This window comes from Oreochromis niloticus, linkage group LG9, assembly GCF_001858045.2.
Source record: "Oreochromis niloticus isolate F11D_XX linkage group LG9, O_niloticus_UMD_NMBU, whole genome shotgun sequence".
NCBI classification, from domain to species: Eukaryota; Metazoa; Chordata; class Actinopteri; order Cichliformes; family Cichlidae; genus Oreochromis; species Oreochromis niloticus.
In genome coordinates this window covers 5722667-5742346 of record NC_031974.2, presented here as the reverse complement: position 1 = coordinate 5742346, position 19680 = coordinate 5722667, and the positions used below count along the sequence as shown (strand labels likewise).

General features: G+C 40.4%; 1 protein-coding gene across 7 annotated transcripts; it reads left to right on the top strand.

Annotated features, from left to right (window-relative positions):
- The first annotated feature begins 2742 nt into the window (after positions 1 to 2742).
- Positions 2743 to 18724, top strand: LOC100690685 (NLR family CARD domain-containing protein 3). 7 transcript variants are annotated; one of them, XM_019352898.2, is made up of 15 exons: positions 2743 to 2761; positions 3838 to 3958; positions 5293 to 5397; positions 5623 to 5742; positions 5973 to 6077; positions 7945 to 8049; positions 8275 to 8394; positions 8625 to 8729; positions 10193 to 10305; positions 10414 to 12205; positions 13349 to 13522; positions 13840 to 14013; positions 14222 to 14398; positions 14593 to 14766; positions 15199 to 18724. In XM_019352898.2, exons 2-15 carry the CDS (start codon positions 3849 to 3851, stop codon positions 15221 to 15223), a joined length of 3399 nt encoding a protein of 1132 aa, XP_019208443.1. In that variant the 5' UTR covers positions 2743 to 2761; positions 3838 to 3848; the 3' UTR covers positions 15224 to 18724. The 7 variants fall into 7 exon arrangements, with proteins under 7 accessions (XP_019208443.1, XP_003456302.2, XP_019208445.1 ...); XM_019352897.2 differs by lacking the exon at positions 2743 to 2761 and adding an exon at positions 3355 to 3690; XM_025910286.1 differs by lacking the exons at positions 2743 to 2761; positions 5973 to 6077 and having other exon boundaries at positions 3355 to 3958.
- Positions 18725 to 19680: the final 956 nt, after the last annotated feature.

Below are 19680 nucleotides of genomic sequence, written 5' to 3'. Positions count from 1 at the left end.
AGCTATGGGCAGAAATCTGTGCCATCAGAAACTGAATTTCAATAAGTTAAATTTGAATTTGAATTGCTCAGATTGAATCTGAATTGTAACTTGAATAAATGCTTTTGAAAACTGAATTTGAATTAGTCTAATTTGAAACTGAATCTATGGTTTGAAAATGATCATCACTAAATTGAAATTGAATTTTATATTTTGAAAATGAATTCATTTGCTTTGAAACTGCATTTTATCCTTTAAAAAATTCATGATAAACTCTCAGGTCATTTCTTTTGAATTAATCCCTTCTTCTGAAATATAAGAACCTCTCCTGGTTTTAATGGCACTTTGGATTTCTTTACTTTCTGTTCCACTCCCAACCCCAAATAGATGCTGACACAGTAACATGGACAAGTAAGCATGTGAGAGTGGTTAAGTTGATGTCTCTTGTCTAGATGAAGGCCCAAAGGGATCAATGGCACGGCGTAGAGATTCAGTATCTTCAGTCTTCAGTGGACACTCCATTCCCGTCAGTAACACTTTCGCTCTGCTAGTAAAACGTAGTTCTATTAGTCTGCGCTCGTTTACTCTTGAACCGGAACCGGATGTAAGTTCCAAAAAACTGAATTTTGGAACTGAAATTGAATTGACTATGTGCACGTTAGCATATGCTACTTCCGGTGCGGAAACTCCTGTGGGGAGCTTTGTTTCCGGTGTCCTATTCGCGCCTTGTTTACGGTCCAAAACAAGTTAAGCAAATGAATGAATCAAGCGGGGATTTACATTTCTATAGATGTTTTGAGCATTTACCCAATATATCTGTAAATGATGTTCATCGACTTGTCGATATTTTTCCCCCGCACCTCAGAGCAAAAGAGAAAAGGGATTCAAACGATAAACTGTCCCTCGTTTATCGCGGGTGTTATGTTCTAAAAATAACCAGCAATGGGTGAAATCAAGTAGCCAGTTCTATTTTTTGACGCGTGGACATCGTGGACATACAGTACTACACTTCAGAGTCACACTGCTAGCGATCGATGCAGCGATTCTGTACTGTACAGGAGAGACGTCACGGAGGAGATCGTCTGCAGCGATGAGGACACAATGTGATGAAAAAAAAAAAAAAGCATGCAAACTTGCACTAAAAATCTGCGAAACAGCGAGGTGAAAGGTGAACTGCGTTATAGCGAGGGACCACTGTAATTTTGAAGGTAAGTCACAACACACCCTTCTTAAATACTAATGTATAGAAACCCTTACCAGCAATCGTTCATTTTTCTGTGTGGCTTTTTTTCATGGTTTGTTAACATGCTGTGTAGGTGTGTACTTGACTAGCTGATATCGACATAATGGGGAAACATCTGGTTTGACTATCGTTCACCTGTAGTTTGAATGCTGAACATTTGCCTGTTTAAATGTCTTCTGCATGCAGTAATGCAGTTCTGCTTGTGTTGAGTGATGTAAACAACTGATCGATCTAAACTCTTTAAATGTCAAAATTGATCATTAGATTTTTTATGACACAACAGTGGTGAGTGTTCCCACCTTCTCCTCTTTGTAACTTAACGCGATCTTTCCGTTTTCGAGTTTTGGACATGATTTTGGAGTATATCTTCGCAGTAGCGATTGACCGCAAAGTAAAGCTACCGGTAATGTACAACCCCACATCCGGCCTCAAACCAGGAAGTTAGCATTTTCTCGTGCACAGGGTCAATTGTAGCACTGAAACTGAATGGTGAGAGTGAAACTGAAATTATTGGAGAGCTGAATTTTTTTTAAAGGATAAAATGCAGTTTCAAAGCAAATGAATTCATTTTCAATATATAAAATTCAATTTCAATTTAGTGATGATCATTTTCAAACCATAAATTCAGTTTCAAATTAGACTAATTCAAATTCAGTTTTCAAAAGCATTTATTCAAGTTACAATTCAGATTCAATCTGAGCAATTCAAATTCAAATTTAACTTATTGAAATTCAGTTTCTGATGGCACAGATTTCTGCCCATACAAAGCCTAGCATAGCCTGTGACGTTATTATGACGGACACATTTTATGAGTGAATTTGACTTTAAGTGACTTACAGGTTTCTTGTAAAAATACTTTCTTATATCCAGTGTTGGTCAAGTTACTTGAAAAAAGTAATCAGTTACTAATTACTGATTACTTCCCCCAAAAAGTAATCCCGTTACTTTACTGATTATTTTCAAAAGTAATTAATTACTTAGTTACTTTTTAAAAACACGATTTACAACCTGAATAGGTGATAAAGTGATAGATCTTTCAGCCCAATTCTACTTTTTCTGCATAATCCATCATACAAAATGTAATCAAATGGAAACGTCTCTTTTTAAAACTTTAAATCTTTTAACTTTATGCATCAAGCAAAAACTTAATTATATGCAACATTCTCTGACTGGAAGAAATTTGTTTAACATTTAAACCTATTTTCTGCACATTCCAGCACATAAAATAAAATATTTTTTGTGTTTACACTCACTCTTTCAAATAGATGCAAGTAAAACACAGCAGAAAATAAATAAAATCAAAGACTCAGCGGTCCTGTTGCTCTATTTTCACCTGTAAAGCAGGACTGGGGTAGGCGGAGGTTTACCCTGGTGCTAAACCTGTGCCGCGGCGGTCAGTGGAAGAATCCGCGAGTTTCTCTGTGAGTTTCACATTACGTCGTAGCGCACTCAGTGCTTGCTTGGAAGTTTAGGTTTCTTCCCACGCACAATGGACACTAATGTTTTTGTCACTTTTTATGGAATCAAACTCAAAATAAGGTCAGTACTTCCACGCTTTAAACGCTGCACGCTCATACTCCCGCACTCGATATATTATCCATTGTTGATCTGCAGACAGCTGTTGTCACGAACGTCGCACTCGTTTACGTCACTGTCATGAGACATTCTCGAAAAAAATCACGGTTTTAGTAACGTAGTAACGCAGCGTTCCTACGGGAAAGTAACGGTAATCTAATTACCGTTTTTGCAATAGTAATCCCTTACATTACTCGTTACTTGAAAATAGTAATCAGATTACAGTAACGCGTTACAAGTATCGCGTTACTGCCCATCTCTGCTTATATCCAGGTTCTTCCTTTTTGCTGCCATCCTCCTCTCCTCCTTGCAGGTCCGCGCAGCGCAGGCTCGCCGCTGCTAAAACTAAACAGAGCTCCCGAAAGGCACAGCCAATCACATTGGCCATATTTGTCATATGAGGTAGGACTCCGGTAGAGAACGTAATTTAACTCTTTCTGCACCGCTGGGTGAATGAGACGTCGACAGATCGTTTTTTTTCTCTCTATCGGGTTTGTTTTTCTTTACTCGCAGAGATCAAATTATTGGTGGGGACATGTCCCTTCCGTCCATGCCAAATCTACGCCCTTGCCAGATCAACATCTCTATCACCTCAGACTGCATTAATAGCTACACCATGTTTAAATAAATCCCTGTCCCTGCACACCTCCCATGCCCTCCCTGCTCACACTGTGCTCCGAGTTTCCCTAAACCACTGCTAGGCTGAGAGTCCCTCCTCATATTTCATGTTATTAGTCCGATTTTGGAGGATTGTTATTAAATATTCATGTTTGAGGTATTAAATTGACAGATGTAGTCATTTCCAGAAACTGGAGAGGAGAGGGGCAGCTCCATTTCCGGGAGAAATGAAAGTGAAAGTGCTGGACTCCATTTTGGAGCCGGAGCGAAGCAAGGTGATCTCAGCATAATGATCATTATTCTGCTGTCAGAGTGTCTCCGTGGGTGAAGCAGGGAAACAAAGACGGAGCTTTTCATCAGGCGGAGGATTCAAAAAGCAATTTCACTCCCGAAACTGACACGTGTCCTTCTTTCACTCTCAGACTGAGGGAACATGAGTGATTTGGCGGAAGAAGAGGACCGAAGCTGCCCGCCTCTGAAGAGAAACCACCCCAAACATCATCCTTGGGCTCTCAGCGATCACCCCGGAGCCTGGGATCTAAAGTAAGACCCGGTTTTTGCCCACGCTCATGCTGCTGCACCCGGAAGGGGAAAATCCTGCTGTGTGTCAGATCAGCTCCACTTCACTGCTGCACGAAAAACATCGGCGTATTTTACGCACATAGAAACATGCGTGGACTTTAAAACCAGCATCTACGAAGTGCAGACATTTAACATGTTTAGGGAAAAAATGTCCCCACTAAACAAAACTTAAACAGTCTCCAGTACAATAATCTATAAATCTTATTTCAACTTCTTTTTTTTCAAAACACCTGAACGCACGTTTCTCTCTGTGTAACTTAAACACATTGTTGAGCTGATAATCAGTGAAAGAGGCAGAGGCGTTTGATGCCCTGTTACAGACCAGACGGGCTGCAGAATGAATCCAGTCCAACACAGACTCAGCAAAACCTGAAACCTCAGCCAGAGATTCAGCTGGTTATCAGCTGTGAATTCAGCAAGGGCGCCACCAAGGGGGGGCCAGGGGGGCATTGGCATCGACTTTAACAGCAGGAAATTAACTTTGCACAAAATTATTTTCTGCCTCTCTTTTTTGCCATATTTTTCAATTAACCTAAATTTGACAACAGCAGAATAAAACTGGAAATTCTGTGTTAAGTGTGCCACCCCAATATTTTTAGTTTTCCCCATACGGCCACCCATATGAAAAAAATTCTGGATGCGCCCTTTAATTCAGGCCCACATGAAAGGAGGTGTTTGCCATCCGACTCTCCTTTAACACAAAGTGGATCGACTGACTGCCCGCTCCGGTCAGAGACATTACCAGAGGAGCGGCTGATTGAGATCGATCAACAACTTAAAACATATAAGAGCAGAAACCAGCACAGATGCTGAATGTCAGCCAAGAGAGAAATGCTGCACCGCTGCTCTGCGCTGTCGTTAATGTAACATCTGCATGTTAGAGTCCTTTGAACTTTACACTGCAGCTCAGCCTTAAACTTGATCCATTTAAACATTAACTCATGTCCAAGTAGCGTGACGAGGAGACGTGGAAATCACTTTAAGTTGTGGACAAATTAAAATTAAATTCTTTTACTGATGCTCGAGGCCCTCCATAGCTCACCGACTGTTCACAACAAATTATATAAAACGCATCAGATGTTTAAACTGAAGAAAGCTACAATCTTTTAAAAAATGAGCTAATTCTTAATTTGACAGCAGCAACATGTTTCTAAGTTGCCACGGGGCCATGTTTATCCCCTCTTCCTCTGTGTTCTACTGTGAATTTAAAAAGAAAATTAGAGAGATTTGCAAGTCATTCCACTTTTTTAAATTTACATTTTACAATTTGTGATTTATTATACATTTGTGCACAGACAGAGAGCGGTGTATCCAGGATCCGACTGTTTGTCCATGAAGAGTGACATTTCCAGAGAAGCCCCTCCAGACTTAAGGAATCAACCCGGACCCTCACACACAGAGTAAGACTCAGTTTGTGCTGTAAACAGAGGTGAAGGTGATTCACGTTGAAGCAGTGAGAGAACTTAGAATGCATTCCCATGAACACAGCAATGTTTAATGGACTAAAAAGAGAAACTTGTTTAATGAGCATCAACATGAACTCATGAATAAAGGAGTTCTTGCAGTTCTTTGTGGATCTAATATAAAAACAGGAAGGTTCCAGTTTATTATCTTTGTGTTTCCAGAGGTGGGCAGCACAGACAGAGAGCAGAGTCTCCAGTATCCGACTGTTTGTCTATGAAGAGTGACTCCTCCAGGAACGACCTTCTATACTTCAGTAATAAACCCGGACGCTCACACACAAAGTAAGAGACCACTTCTTCTGTGAACAGACCTGATGGTTACCTTTCAGACCGAAGAACAACGCTTTTTTTAAGCAGAACTATTAGTTCAGATGTAACGCTCTATTATTGATTAGTTATGAATTATTAAGTCAACATTCGAGTTGTACTAAAGAAATCCTGAACTTTAGTCCACTTAATCTGATTCTGACACAATAAGAGCAATTTGTGATTTATTATACATTTGTGCACAGACAGCGAGCGGTGTATCCAGGATCCGACTGTTTGTCCATGAAGAGTGACATTTCCAAAGAAGCCCCTCCAGACTTAAGGAATCAACCCGGACCCTCACACACAAAGTAAGAGACCACTTCTTCTGTGAACAGACCTGATGGTTACCTTTCACAGGAAAGAACAAGGTTTTTTAAAGCAGAACTATTAGTTCACATATATCGCTCTATTCCAGGAAACTGTTTATTTATTATTCATGAATTATTGAGTCAACATTCGAGTTATACCTGTCTGATAGATTACATTTGTTCATGTAAATGAGGAGTCTTCCTCACACACACTGGAGGTTTTCTGGGATCTGTAGTAGACCTGATACTTTACACCTTATAAACCCTTAAAAAAACTACATATGCCGCAGAACTGAAGAAACCTCTTGGATCAGAGGTGAAACATCTCCATAAAAAAAAACTTAAAGAAGTCCAGTTGCCTTCTCTTCAAGCTCCTAAACTACCTGGATGACTGAGAAACTACACATACGTTTAATCAGATACTCGCTCTAAATAAAAATCTTCTTTCTCCTCTTTTTCTGTTCACGTGGCTGCAGGTACATCTGGTCAGCACCCAAACTCTGAGATAAAATTCAAAATGAGGAGTTATTTTACCAGTTTGAGGATGTTGTCTTTGTACTGTGGTGTAAAGGGGACTGAGTTGATTTACATTTTACACACAGCTTTACAGCAGTTTAGGTAAAAGTGTTTTGACTTCCACAGTTTAAAATGCTTTTTCATCAAGTTATTAAAATCTACAATTAACACTGGAAAAAGAAAACAGAGGTGGATGTCAGTAGAGCGTATCCCAAGTTACCTGTTGATAAATTTTGACTCCATTCTTTATAAAACACAGCACGACATATGCAGCTGTGAGGCTTTAGTATCATGATGCATGGCAACATTCAAGTTTTACTAAAGAAATCCTGAACTTTAGTCCACTTAATTTGATTTTGACACAATAAGAGCAATTTGTGATTTATTATACAGTGTAAAAAAAAATTGTAATATAAAAGTATTGTACTGTGTATTTTACAGTTTTGTACTGTTTTCCTAGAATATCATTAAATTTACATAAATAGTCTGTGATTTCACATTTCAAATGTAAAATAACATAAAATCACTGTAAATGTAATAAAACATAATTTTCTTGTTTTTTAAATGTATCTGTCTGTACATATGCATATTTAGATTGTTAAAATACATTCACAAATGTATCATGATTTCACAAATATGTGTCGGTTATTTGAAAGATTGAACTGTTAAATTCAAATGTAATACTATGGAAAAATATATAAAATGATTCTTTTAAACTTTTTTTACATCAAATATTTAGAGCGATCGTGACTCAAGAGTTGGCAGTTCGTCTTGTAATCAGAAGGTTGCCGGTTCGAGCCCCGGCTCGGACAGTCTAGGTCGTTGTGTCCTTGGGCAAGACACTTCACCTACTGCCTACTGATGATGGCCAGAGGGGCCGATGGTGCGATATGGCTTCTGTCAGTCTGTCCCAGGGCAGCTGTGGCTACAACTGTAGCTGCCTCCACCAGTGTGTGAATGAATAGTGGAATTGTAAAACACTTTGAGGGTCTCGAAAAGCGCTATATAAATACAATCCATTATTATTATTTAAACCAACTGTTAACTGTATATTTCTGTACATTTAAGTATTATTATTCATATTGCCACATTCATTGACCTTGTTTATAGGTAATTTCATTGTTTAATCACATTAAAATGTTCCTAATTTAATGTTTTTTTAAAGCACTTGAAAAAGGCAAAATCCCATGTAAAATTAGGGCAACAAACTGTATTGTCATTACTGAAAATAACCGTATTTTTATGAGAAAGTTATTTTCTGTTATTTTCTGGTATTATTTTGGCGCCCCAGCTGCTGGAATATTACTGTTTTTTTAGGATTTTTTTTTTTACAGTGTACATTTGTGCACAGACAGCGAGTGGCGTCTCCAGGGTCCGACTGTTTCTCCATGAAGAGTGACATTTCCAGAGAAGCCCCTCCAGACTTAAGGAATCAACCCGGACCCTCACACACAGAGTAAGACTCAGTTTGTGCTGTAAACAGAGGTGAAGGTGATTCATGTTGAAGCAGTGAGAGAACTTAGAATGCATTCCCATGAACACAGCAATGTTTAATGGACTAAAAAGAGAAACTTGTTTAATGAGCATCAACATGAACTCATGAATAAAGGAGTTCTTGCAGTTCTTTGTGGATCTAATATAAAAACAGGAAGGTTCCAGTTTATTATCTTTGTGTTTCCAGAGGTGGGCAGCACAGACAGAGAGCAGAGTCTCCAGTATCCGACTGTTTGTCTATGAAGAGTGACTCCTCCAGGAACGACCTTCTATACTTCAGTAATAAACCCGGACGCTCACACACAAAGTAAGAGACCACTTCTTCTGTGAACAGACCTGATGGTTACCTTTCAGACCGAAGAACAACGCTTTTTTTAAGCAGAACTATTAGTTCAGATGTAACGCTCTATTATTGATTAGTTATGAATTATTAAGTCAACATTCGAGTTGTACTAAAGAAATCCTGAACTTTAGTCCACTTAATCTGATTCTGACACAATAAGAGAAATTTGTGATTTATTATACATTTGTGCACAGACAGCGAGCGGTGTATCCAGGATCCGACTGTTTGTCCATGAAGAGTGACATTTCCAGAGATGCCCCCCCAGACTTAAGGAATCAACCCGGACCCTCACACACAGAGTAAGAGACCACTTCTTATCTAAACAGTTGTTAATGTTAATTACAACACAGAACTGTTCACATTTATATGTCCATTGTCCAATCGTATTAGCAAACTGTCTAAGCTTTTGCTTTTATAGAGATGTTCACATTTGATTATTCAATGAAGTGCATTTGTTTGGAAGCCCCTGGATGATACACACGCTCCTAATCCCTATGGAAGCAGTAGGGGTGTACTTAGATTTTCAAAGGTCTGCATAGAGTCCTGTGAAAACATCATTTTCATTGTTATTGTATACATGAAGCAGGATACAATTCAGTTATGTCCCCAAGACATAAAGGGCTGAATGTAACTTTTCTCCTTATAGAAACACTTTTTAGTTTGGTCTAGCAGTCTTTTGCTAAAGCTTAGAGCCGTCCTGTCGGTATATAAACTGTAGTTTGGCCTTTTAAAAAACTTGTTGTCTCACCTGCAGCATATATTGTCCTAAAAGCTACTATCCAGCATTAATGGTGCTTTAACAGATGTGGAAGTTACCCATGCACAGATGCACTATTGTAGCTGTGCTCCGGTGCACTGATAAAAAGCCAGAGGGTTCCTCTGCTCTGTAGCAGGGACCATAGCGTCAGTGATTGGTCAGACTGTACAACAGTTTTTGATTTTCTTTCAATAATCCTGCCAAATCAAAACCAATAACTGTCATGATTCGGCTGTGTGCGGGCAGGATGAGGACCCAAACGCAAGCTCACGGAGGCAGGAATGAACTCAAAACGCAGCTTTATTGCTGGACAGGAAAACCATACAAACTAAACTGGAAACTAAACATATTGCACGGAGAAACACACGGCCATAAATGAGGGAGAACGCGACACAGGACTGAGGGAGACGCGGACCTAAATACACAGAGGGTTAACAAGGGGAGTGGGCGCACACGGGGAACACAGGTGACACTGATAATCATAACGAGACAGGGCAGGAGTGAACACAACATGACGCATACTGACGAGGGACTGTCAAAGTAAAACAGGAAGTGCACAGAGGTTCAGACAGGCGGAGAGAGAGAGGACAGACATAACGGGCTGGGGAAGACATTGAATGAAACACAAGGAGGGGAAACGAGGGCTCACAGATACACAGAGGGGCACACAGGGGGTAATCAAATAAGGAACATCTTGGCAGAACCTAGGAACCACGGCATAATGAAAGAACAAAGTACAAAACACATGAAAACTAAGAATACTGGGCCAACGTGGCCCAGGACCATGACAATAACATAAAGCTGTTGGTGAGGGTATTAGCATTAGGGCACATCCAACATGGATGACAGTGTTTAGACTTTACTAATCATTACCTCATTTACATGTGTGATTCTGTTAAAGCACAAATGGCCAACAGAGGTGTTGTATTTAAATATGATTCAATAATGATATTTTTCTGTAAGCCAGCATGTTATTAAACTTTGATATTTATGACACTTCTGCAGACAGTGCTTCACTTCATGCGGGGACTGGTCTGCTTCATCAAAGCTGTCCTCCTGGGACCGCTCAGGAACCACAGCTGGAGTCCAGACAGCCAGTCAGAGCAGCTTGATACCAAGTAAGACTGAACATCTATTTGCTGGTAGATTCATTTCTGAAAACTGGAATTTATCTTCTTGTTCAGACATTTAAGAGTTTTCTTTTATTCTGTTTTCCCTCTTTTCAGTTGATGGTGGTTTGCAGAAGGTTTTAGATGATCATAAGCTCATACTGAAGAGGAAATGTGAACGTGTGACTGAAGGAACTCATGAAACCGAAGGAACCCTCCTCAACAGGATCTACACTGAGCTCTACATCACGGAGGGACGGCCTGAAGATGTGAACACGCAGCATGAGGTGAGGCAGCTTGAGACACCTTCCAAGATCACGCACGAGGACACTCCAATCAAGTGCCACGAGATCTTTAAAGCCTTACCTGACGAACAAAAACATATCCGAGTTGTTCTGACGAATGGCATCGCTGGAGTTGGGAAGACCTTCTCAGTTCAGAAGTTCACTCTGGACTGGGCAGAGGGCTTGGAAAACCAAGACATTAATGTGGTGGTTCTGCTGTCATTCAGGGAGCTGAACCTGATCAGAGATAAGCAGTACAGTCTTCTGAAGCTGCTCCATGTTTTCCATCCAACATTAGAGAAGGTCACAGCAGAGAACCTGGATCTTTGTAAACTTTTGCTCATATTTGATGGCCTGGATGAAAGCAGACTTTCACTGGATTTCTCCATAACAAAGGTCATATCAGACGTCACACAGAAGTCATCAGTCAGTGAGCTGCTGACAAACCTCATCGAGGGGAATCTGCTTCCCTCGGCTCTCATCTGGATAACTTCCAGACCTGCAGCAGCCAATCAGATCCCTTCTAGATGTGTCGACAGGGTCACAGAAGTACGTGGATTCACGGATGAGCAGAAGGAGGAGTACTTCAGGAAGAGACTGAGTGATGAAGAACGGTCCAGGAGAGTCATCTCCCACATCAAGTCATCCAGGAGCCTCCACATCATGTGTAGAATCCCAGTCTTCTGCTGGATCACTGCTACAGTCCTTGAAGACATGTTGACTACAGAGCAGAGGGAAGAGCTGCCCAAGACCCTGACGGATATGTACTCACACTTCCTTCTAGTTCAGATGAAGAGAAAGAAGCACAAATATCATGAGGGACAAGAGATGGCACAGGAGGTAGCAGAGGCTGATCGGGAGGTTCTTCTGAAGCTGGGAAGGCTGGCATACGAACATTTGGAGAAAGGAAGCATCATGTTCTACCAAGAAGACCTGGAGGAGTGTGGTCTGGATCCCGATGAGGCCTTGGTGTATTCAGGGGTTTGTACAGAAATCTTCAAAAGAGAGTGTGTGCTCTTCGAGAAACCAGTCTACTGCTTTGTTCATCTGACCATTCAGGAGTTTCTGGCTGCCGTCTACATGTTTCACTGTTACACCAACAAGGACATAGAGGTGATGAAGCAATTCCCGGGGACAAAGCGGGACAACAAAAACAGTGACACATCTCTGGATGTCTTTCTGAGCAGAGTCATGGACAAGTCCCTCAAAAGTAAAAATGGCCACTTGGATCTGTTTGTTCGCTTCCTTCATGGCCTCACTCTGGAATCCAACCAGAAAATCTTAGGAAGTCTGCTGGGCAAGGCAGAGATCACTCCAGAAATCATCCAGAGAACCGTTAACAGCCTCAAGGAGAAGAAAACAAAAATCGCCCCCGACAGAAGCATCAACATCTTCCACTGCCTGATAGAGATGAATGACCTCTCGGTATCTCAGGAGATCCAAGAGTTCCTGGGGTCAGAGAACAGATCAGAGAAGGAGCTCTCCGAGATCCACTGCTCAGCTCTGGCCTTCATGCTGCAGATGTCAGAGGAGGTTCTGGAGGAGCTTGACTTGAAGACGTACAAGACATCACTGGAGGGACGACTGAGATTGATCCCAGCTGTGAGGAACTGCAGAAAGGCTCGGTAAGTCCAGGTAGAGATTTCTTTGGAATATTTAGAGTCAAACGTAGCATTTGACTCTACCAGTGTATCATTTGGTACCAATATAAAACTAATGGCAGTATGTTCAGTGCGTTCAACTCCATAAAAAGTAGACAAAAGCCGTGTTCAAATTCATGAACTGCATCCTCCTGAGGACCTGGCCTTCACCGTCTATGTGGGCCGGCTCCTCCGAAGGCTAGGTAGGCCGGAAATGAGCGGCTATGAAATTGGACGGGGAGTTTCAGCCATCTGCTCCTCGATATCTAAAATATAACAGGACACTGGCGTAAATTCTCGATCCTCTCACACTTCTGTTTAATCAGTTTTCCATTTGACGTTTATTCAGCTGTGTGAAAACCCCGGAGGAACCCACCCAAGGGATTAAAAGTTGTATTTAATCTAATAACTTTAATCTCAGCCAAACCGATTTACTCACAAACAAATAAAACACTGAAAAAAGCCAAACAATAACATTTTAAATGATCTAAGTGACTTATGTTTAACCTGAGTAGCGAAAGACCGCGGGGGGTTTGAAAACGATGTGTCAGGAGTTCGCTGTTCTTGCCGGCTCTAGTGACCCTCGAGCTCCCAGTTAGCTATCGAGCTGGTGGGTAACAGACGTCTCTGAAAATGTCGGAGCACTTTTGCAAATATGTGATGTCTTGATAAACCGAGCAGATATTTGAAGTTCACACAGCTACATTCTCGCCTGAAAATATCTTAAAAGTTTATTTTGTGACCCAGACAAAATAAGACTAATATTAAAACTTAGTAGCGGCCGCCATTGTTGGAAACTGGAATTGGCTGGGCCCCGCTATGAATTCTGGGATATGGTGGGCCACGAAGGATACACGCATTTGGAGGAGTCTACGAATTTGGATAGCCTTCGTCACGTCGCTATGACGCAATCGGCTTACAAATGCGGCCTCAGGAGGATGCAGCCTATGAATTTGGACACCCCCAAAGTCAGATTAAACTCAGTGGACAATAACATTTTCCTGAAAAAGATGGCCTCTCGATATCTTTGGGGAATCTGATGTGGGACTGTAGCAGACTGCGGACTGTATGGGGTCTATAAATGTATTGTAACACATTTTGTCGTATGTGTATTAATGTGTGTGACAGACTCCCTGGCTGTGAGCTCTCAGAAACTCACTGTGAAGTCGTGGCCTCAGCTCTGAAGTCCAGACCCTCCCACCTGGTACATATGGACCTGAGTGAAAACTACCTGAAGGACCCAGGAATGGATCTGCTGACTGGTGGACTCAAAAGTCATAACTGTAAACTAGAGTTTCTGAAGTCAGTTCATACTTTAAATTAAAAAATAATAATAATTCTTCCCCCAAGTGTTCAGTGATCAGATTTTCACAAACATATAATTTAATATCTAATATCTTAATATGTTTATAACTAACACTTAATGACTATAGATGCTTATTTGAATCTACAGAGTGTAAGGTGAGAGTCTGAACTCGTCTTTTCCTACTGAAGATCGAGCCAAATCCAAGCTCATCAATAATATAATTTGACTCTCAGGCCTGTTTAATAAAAGGTTTGAGACTGTGAACACTAAATGTTCTCAACTAGGAGCTTAAACTGTTTTGTTCTGTGTCCAGTTTGAGTTCATGCAGGTTGTCAGAGACCAGCTGTGCTTCTCTGGTCTGTGCTCTCATGTCCAACCCCTTCCATCTGAGAGAGCTCGACCTGAATGACAATAAGCTGCAGGATTCAGGAGTGGAGCTGCTTTGTGATTTTCTGGAGAGTCCAGATTGTCGACTGGAGGCTCTGAGGTCAGCTCAGTCACTGCTTTAAATTTTATATGTTTATACACTCGCTGAACCTTATTTCTGTATCATCTTTCTTCTATTAATCCTTTTGGAGTCAATCCTATTTTCTTGTTCTAAAAAATATTGATTAGGAAATGTTAATACATTTAAAGCCTAAAACATGATTTGATTGTAAAATATGTTATTTAGGTGTTCTTTGTTTTTCATTTAGGTTGCGGATCTGCAGGTTGTCATCAATCAGTTGTAGTTATCTGGTCTCTGCTCTCAAGTCCAACCCCTCCCATCTGAGAGAGCTGGACCTGTCTGGAAACAACAAGCTGAAGGATTATGGTGTGGTCTATCTGTGCGATTTTCTGGGCAGTCCAGACTGTAGGCTGGAGATTCTAAAGTCAGTCAACATTTTTCTTTTCTACTTGCTCAGTTTGAATCACTGCATCTATTTGCCTTTTTGTTTTTGCTTTTATGTAACAGTTTTCTAAACTTCTCTATGTTAAACTTTCTTCTCTGAACACATTATTATCAAACACCTAACTTTGTGAAGCGGGAGTTTGTCTTTCTAAACCTGTTTTATTTTTTATTCAGACTGTGGGAATGCAGATTGACGAGGTACAGCTGCCGTCCTCTGGTCTTAGCGTTGATGTTAAACCCCTCCCATTTGAGAGAGCTGGACATGAGCAACAACTACTTGAAAAATTTTGACGTGACATCCCTGATTGATCTTCAGAAGAATCCAGACTACAGACTTGAGACGTTCAGGTCAGTAGGAGGTTGTAATTAATCTGCTTCAGCCTCACCAATCAGCCTGTCATAGAAGTCCCCTCCCCATGATCTCCTCTTTATAGATTCTTTGGCCTTCAGGGCACTTTTCTGAATATTCAACATTAAATTTGTCTGACTTGAGTGAAATCTGCTGAGAAAAAAGACTTGAATCCATTGAATTCAAATGTATTTATGTAGCATCAAATCATAACATCAGTCGCCTCAAGGCATTTAATGTTGTAAGGTAGCAACCCCTCTGTAATACAAGCATGCAAGTCTTTGAACTCAGCATGCTTACGGAAACATGAGAGCTGAGGAAGCTGCTATGCTGCTATTTATATTGTGGTTCATGCTTCATCAGTGACTGACAGCTGACTGCGTGAGTCTCTGTAAACACTAACTTATCAGCTTGATTGTTTCTCTTTTCAGGTGGGAGTCACCGATGCGTAAGTGAACGTATGTCCTCGTGTGCAGAGACGCTCTGATTGTGGCCATATTGTTGGGAAGTAGATTGGAGGGGAGACAGTCATCCAGCAGCGACTGATAGAAGAGTGAGAGGAAGTGTAGATGATTGTCAGCGCTGCAGAGTGGACTGCACCGTTTTCAGAAACCAAACCTTCCTCACAGGCTGCGATACACTGGGATCCTTTCTAAAGCTCCTCCATTAACCCTCTTTGGAAATCCAGTCTGGGATCAAATCCACCGTTTGTACATTTCTACAAAAGAATATTCAAATCAATTTTATTTATATAACACCAAATCGCAACAACAGTTGCCTCATGGTGTTTTATATTGTAAGGTAAAGACCCTACAATAATACAAAGAGAACAGAGAAAACCCCAACAATCACATAACCATCATTCAAATCCTGCCCAGTAACAGCTGCAGGTCTCAGGGATGACTGGGTGGCAGAAGACAGATGATGAGTGATGTGATTTTATAGAACGTGTTTGTTGCCGTTGTTTGGGTTTAGCTCGATGATAATGATGGCTGATAAATGTTCACTTATTTCATGGTCTGTGGCCTTTTAAAAACAGAAAAATCTGACAAAACCTTTAATGTCAGGAGACCTGGCTGGGATCACAAACTAAAATAAACTTAAAATACCAAATCAGCCCATCACACATCTTCTATGTAACGTGTTCAGAACTGACATAACCAGGTCACCTGTCTCAGCTCCGTTACAAACACCAGTGTCTGTACTTTTAAATTATTTGGCATTTTTGCCTTTATTGAATAGTGAAGACAGACAGAAAGCAGAGAGAGAGACTTAACAAAGGGCCACGGGTCAGACTTGAACTCGGGCCACTGCTTTCTGGCCACGCGGCATGTGGTCACCCGCTGAGCTAAACCAGCACCAAAGCATCTGTACTTTCACTTTCACTGTTTTTTTACTTTTAAAGTACAAAGTTATCTGCACTCTCCCACCAGAGTGAATTTATTTTGCAATAAGAGTTAAATGTAAACATAATAAGAAAGAAAACAGTAAGCGTAGTAGCAGAAATGTGCTCACAGTGCTGCAGTATTGTTATAAATGCCAAAAGCTGGGTTGTATGGAAGCTTGTTCCTGCCACTGAAAAAACTTGTTTTCCACATCAGTAAGTCATAATTTCAGGTTACGGTTAGAGTTTAAAGTGTTTTTGTTGTCAGTTTATAATTTTCTCAGTGTTTCGTGTTTCGAGTCTGAGCCCAACCTGAACCGTAATACCAATTTAGATAACCTGAAAATTTGACTTACAGATGGAAAAAAGGGAGAAAACACACGTCTCTTTTTTGTTGATATTGTTGTTCTTTTGTCTTGCACTAATGTTAAAATAACCGTTACCACATAGTCAACTACTGACTGTTTTATTGTATTACCTTTGACAACCTGTTTTGTGTCTTCTTGTTTCTTGATGCTCATTTGTGCCTTCAATACAAAAATTTAAAAATACATAAGACAGCCCAGACTCAATAACCCTCATCCAGAAATAAACTTTTCCAGACTACCAAATTCGGATTACCAGTGCTCCCAATGGGAGTACACATAACAACAGCAGAAAAGTGTGCATGGACGTTTAAAAAAACCACATCATCAGTAAAGAAAGAACATCTGGTTGCTGTAGTTGGGTTTGGCTGCAAGATAAATCTGTTTTCATTAGATTTAAACCCATTTTTGATGATATGCATTATTATTGCTGTAAAAATGTGCACAAAAAGTCATGAGCAGCTGCTGGATGGAGGGAAATATTTTGAGCTCTACCTGATTAACATCTAACCTAAAGGAGAAAAAGTATTTCAAAAGCTGCCCGCTTTGGCTCACCTGTACTGGGGATGCCAACAGCTCGTCTCCTGAGTGTCATCTTTCACCAACATGGTGCTACAAACTAATGTTAGAAACACAGCTTGCATCAGAAGAGTGCTTGACCAGCAGCAGAGGCAGCTAGTCCTGTCTGATGAGGTGATGGAGGAATCAGCCGGTCGAGCGGGAAAACTCCTGCATAAAAAAAGCTCCAGGCGTCACACGAGGCCTCCATAAACAGGCTGTTAAAAAAAAGCTGTTTTTAAAATGGGAACCAACCTTTTTTACGTGAATGTAGCCAAATGTCTACTTTATATTTATCTTTGTAGTTTTTACAGGATTTAAGTGCAAAGCATAAATGTATGTTTACACTACACCTGTCATTTCCATTTCCACTTGAACAAAAAATAATTTGAGACAGAAAATATGGAAAAAGTTTTGAACTTTGTGAAGGACTCAGACTTCACAGAACGTGAACCTCAGTAGCAGTTTATTGTGAAAGATGCAATATTTAGCTTATCTGAACTGAGATGAGATTTTTATGTCTTTTTCAGAATGTTTGATTTTGAAGTATGTGAACTGTTTTGTTGTTTGTTGGCTTTTGTCTGCTTGTTGTTCTCAATTCTTTTATTAAAGAAAATTTTAAAAAAAAAGCAAAATAAAAAAACTGACACATGAAACACCTTGTAGACCCCCTTCAGTCTAAAAACTCAGACCATCCATGCTCACGTTCCAGAGTAAAAATGTGAACAGAAAACAGCAGCGCTAAGAGTCAGTGGCATTTCCCTTTAATGCAATGATGCAGGAAAAAAATGAAATCACCACAGCAAAGAATAAAAAAGCAAAAAATTAACACGGCAAACCTGCGATTTCAAACACAGCATTTCACTTAAAAAGAAAAAAAAATTAAAATGCTTCATAAAACAGCTCTTTGCATCTCTTTTCAGTGTTTATGCACCAAACTCAGTTCATATTCGAATGATTTTCACCTCCTGTAACATAAAAGTACAGTCATGACAGGATGAGTTTAAAATAACATTTGAAAGGTTTCGGCTCGTGAAACGAGTGAGCACTGTGGCACACGGTCGGCTCTTTAAAAGCCATGTTTTAGCCTCCAACAGAGTTTTATGTTTGATTTAGTGTTTCAGTAAAAACTTCCTGCTTTTGCAGAAAAAAAGTCACAAATGCAGTTAAAACTGTAACATTTCATTGGTTTCCAATCTGTGGCCAGAGTCCACTAAACAAGTCCTACATTGAGTATAGAGGGACCATGTAATGATGAAGAATTATCTGTATTCCTGTTAGCTTTTTCCGCCTTGGAAAGCTCCGTCACACAAGGTAACACATTCTCAACGAAAGAGCCAAATGAACAGCTTTAAATCTGTCAGAAACTTGTTGAGGTCAGCTGACCAGTATTATATAAAAATAATGCACACCAAGTGAAGTGAAAGGTTCAAACTTTCATTAAAAATGTAGTTTCCTATTTTTGCTAATCAACACTTGTCAAAGTCTTAGTGTTTGGGGTGTTTCCTTTGTTTGCTGGTCCAAAGTGTTCGATCCTTTTATTTTAGCACCTGTAAAAGAAGATCATGTGATGTGGCTGAAAGCTTGGGTCTGTTTGTGTCGGCTATATTTTTCTGTAACACTTCATGAAATGGGAGTTACAACTGGAAAGTTTGTGTAATAACGCCTCCTTCAAGCGACTGCATTTATGTTTGGAAAATTCAGTTTTAGTCCAAGAGTGAGATTTTTAGAAAACTGCACCAGACTGGCTGTAACCTGCTGTGATGTCTCAAACTTCAAAGTTGGACCTGTTGCCCTTTTTTCTAGCTGACTTTTACCCAGTTTACCAAAACTGTGCAGATACTTAATCTAGAACCAGATCTGAGGTTGTCTGTCAACAAAAAACAACAACTGTTACCGGTACCTAAAAGTTGGCAAAGGGGGGCAAGGTGCCACAAAGGCCCTTGGGCCTCCTCCTGGTAGGACATGCCTGAAACACGTCACCTAGGAGACGCCCTGGAGGCATCCCAGTTCAGATATATTCATTTTATTCATGTACAGTAGTAGTTACCTGCTGGTTGTAGGGGGCCATCGTAAGTATAGTCCTGCTATTCGTGCAGGGAAGCACCTTGTTTGAGAAAATGAGCGCGGACGTGTAAACTTAACCCTGAAACACACCGGCTGCTTCTCTTTGGTGAAGTTTTAATTAACCTTTCACACCGGGAGTGTTTCAGAAACGAGCATTTAGTCTTCAAAGGATCTTTTATTTTGAAAATGTATCAAATACTACTGTAATTCTTTATTATCAGGATGTCCTAAAAACTCACTGAAAAGTCTTCAGCTAATCCAAAATGCTGCAGCAAGAGTCCTGACAGGGACTAGAAAGAGAGAGCATATTTCTCCTGTTTTGGCTTCCCTTCATTGGCTTCCTGTTAAATCCAGAATTGAATTCAAAATCCTGCTCCTCACATACAAGGTCTCAAATAATCAGGCCCCATCTTATCTTAATGACCTTGTAGTACCATATCACCCTATTAGAGCACTTCGCTCTCGCTCTGCAGGCCTACTTGTTGTTCCTAGAGTATTTAAAAGTAGAATGGGAGGCAGAGCCTTCAGTTTTCAGGCCC

Coding starts and splice junctions, on each gene's coding strand:
- LOC100690685 (XM_019352898.2), top strand. CDS start 3,849: ATGAGTGATTTGGCGGAAGAAGAGGACCGAAGCTGCCCGCCTCTGAAG. Junction 10,306..10,413: donor TCAGAGCAGCTTGATACCAA/GTAAGACTGAAC, acceptor CCCTCTTTTCAG/TTGATGGTGGTTTGCAGAAG. Junction 14,399..14,592: donor TGTAGGCTGGAGATTCTAAA/GTCAGTCAACAT, acceptor TTTTTTATTCAG/ACTGTGGGAATGCAGATTGA.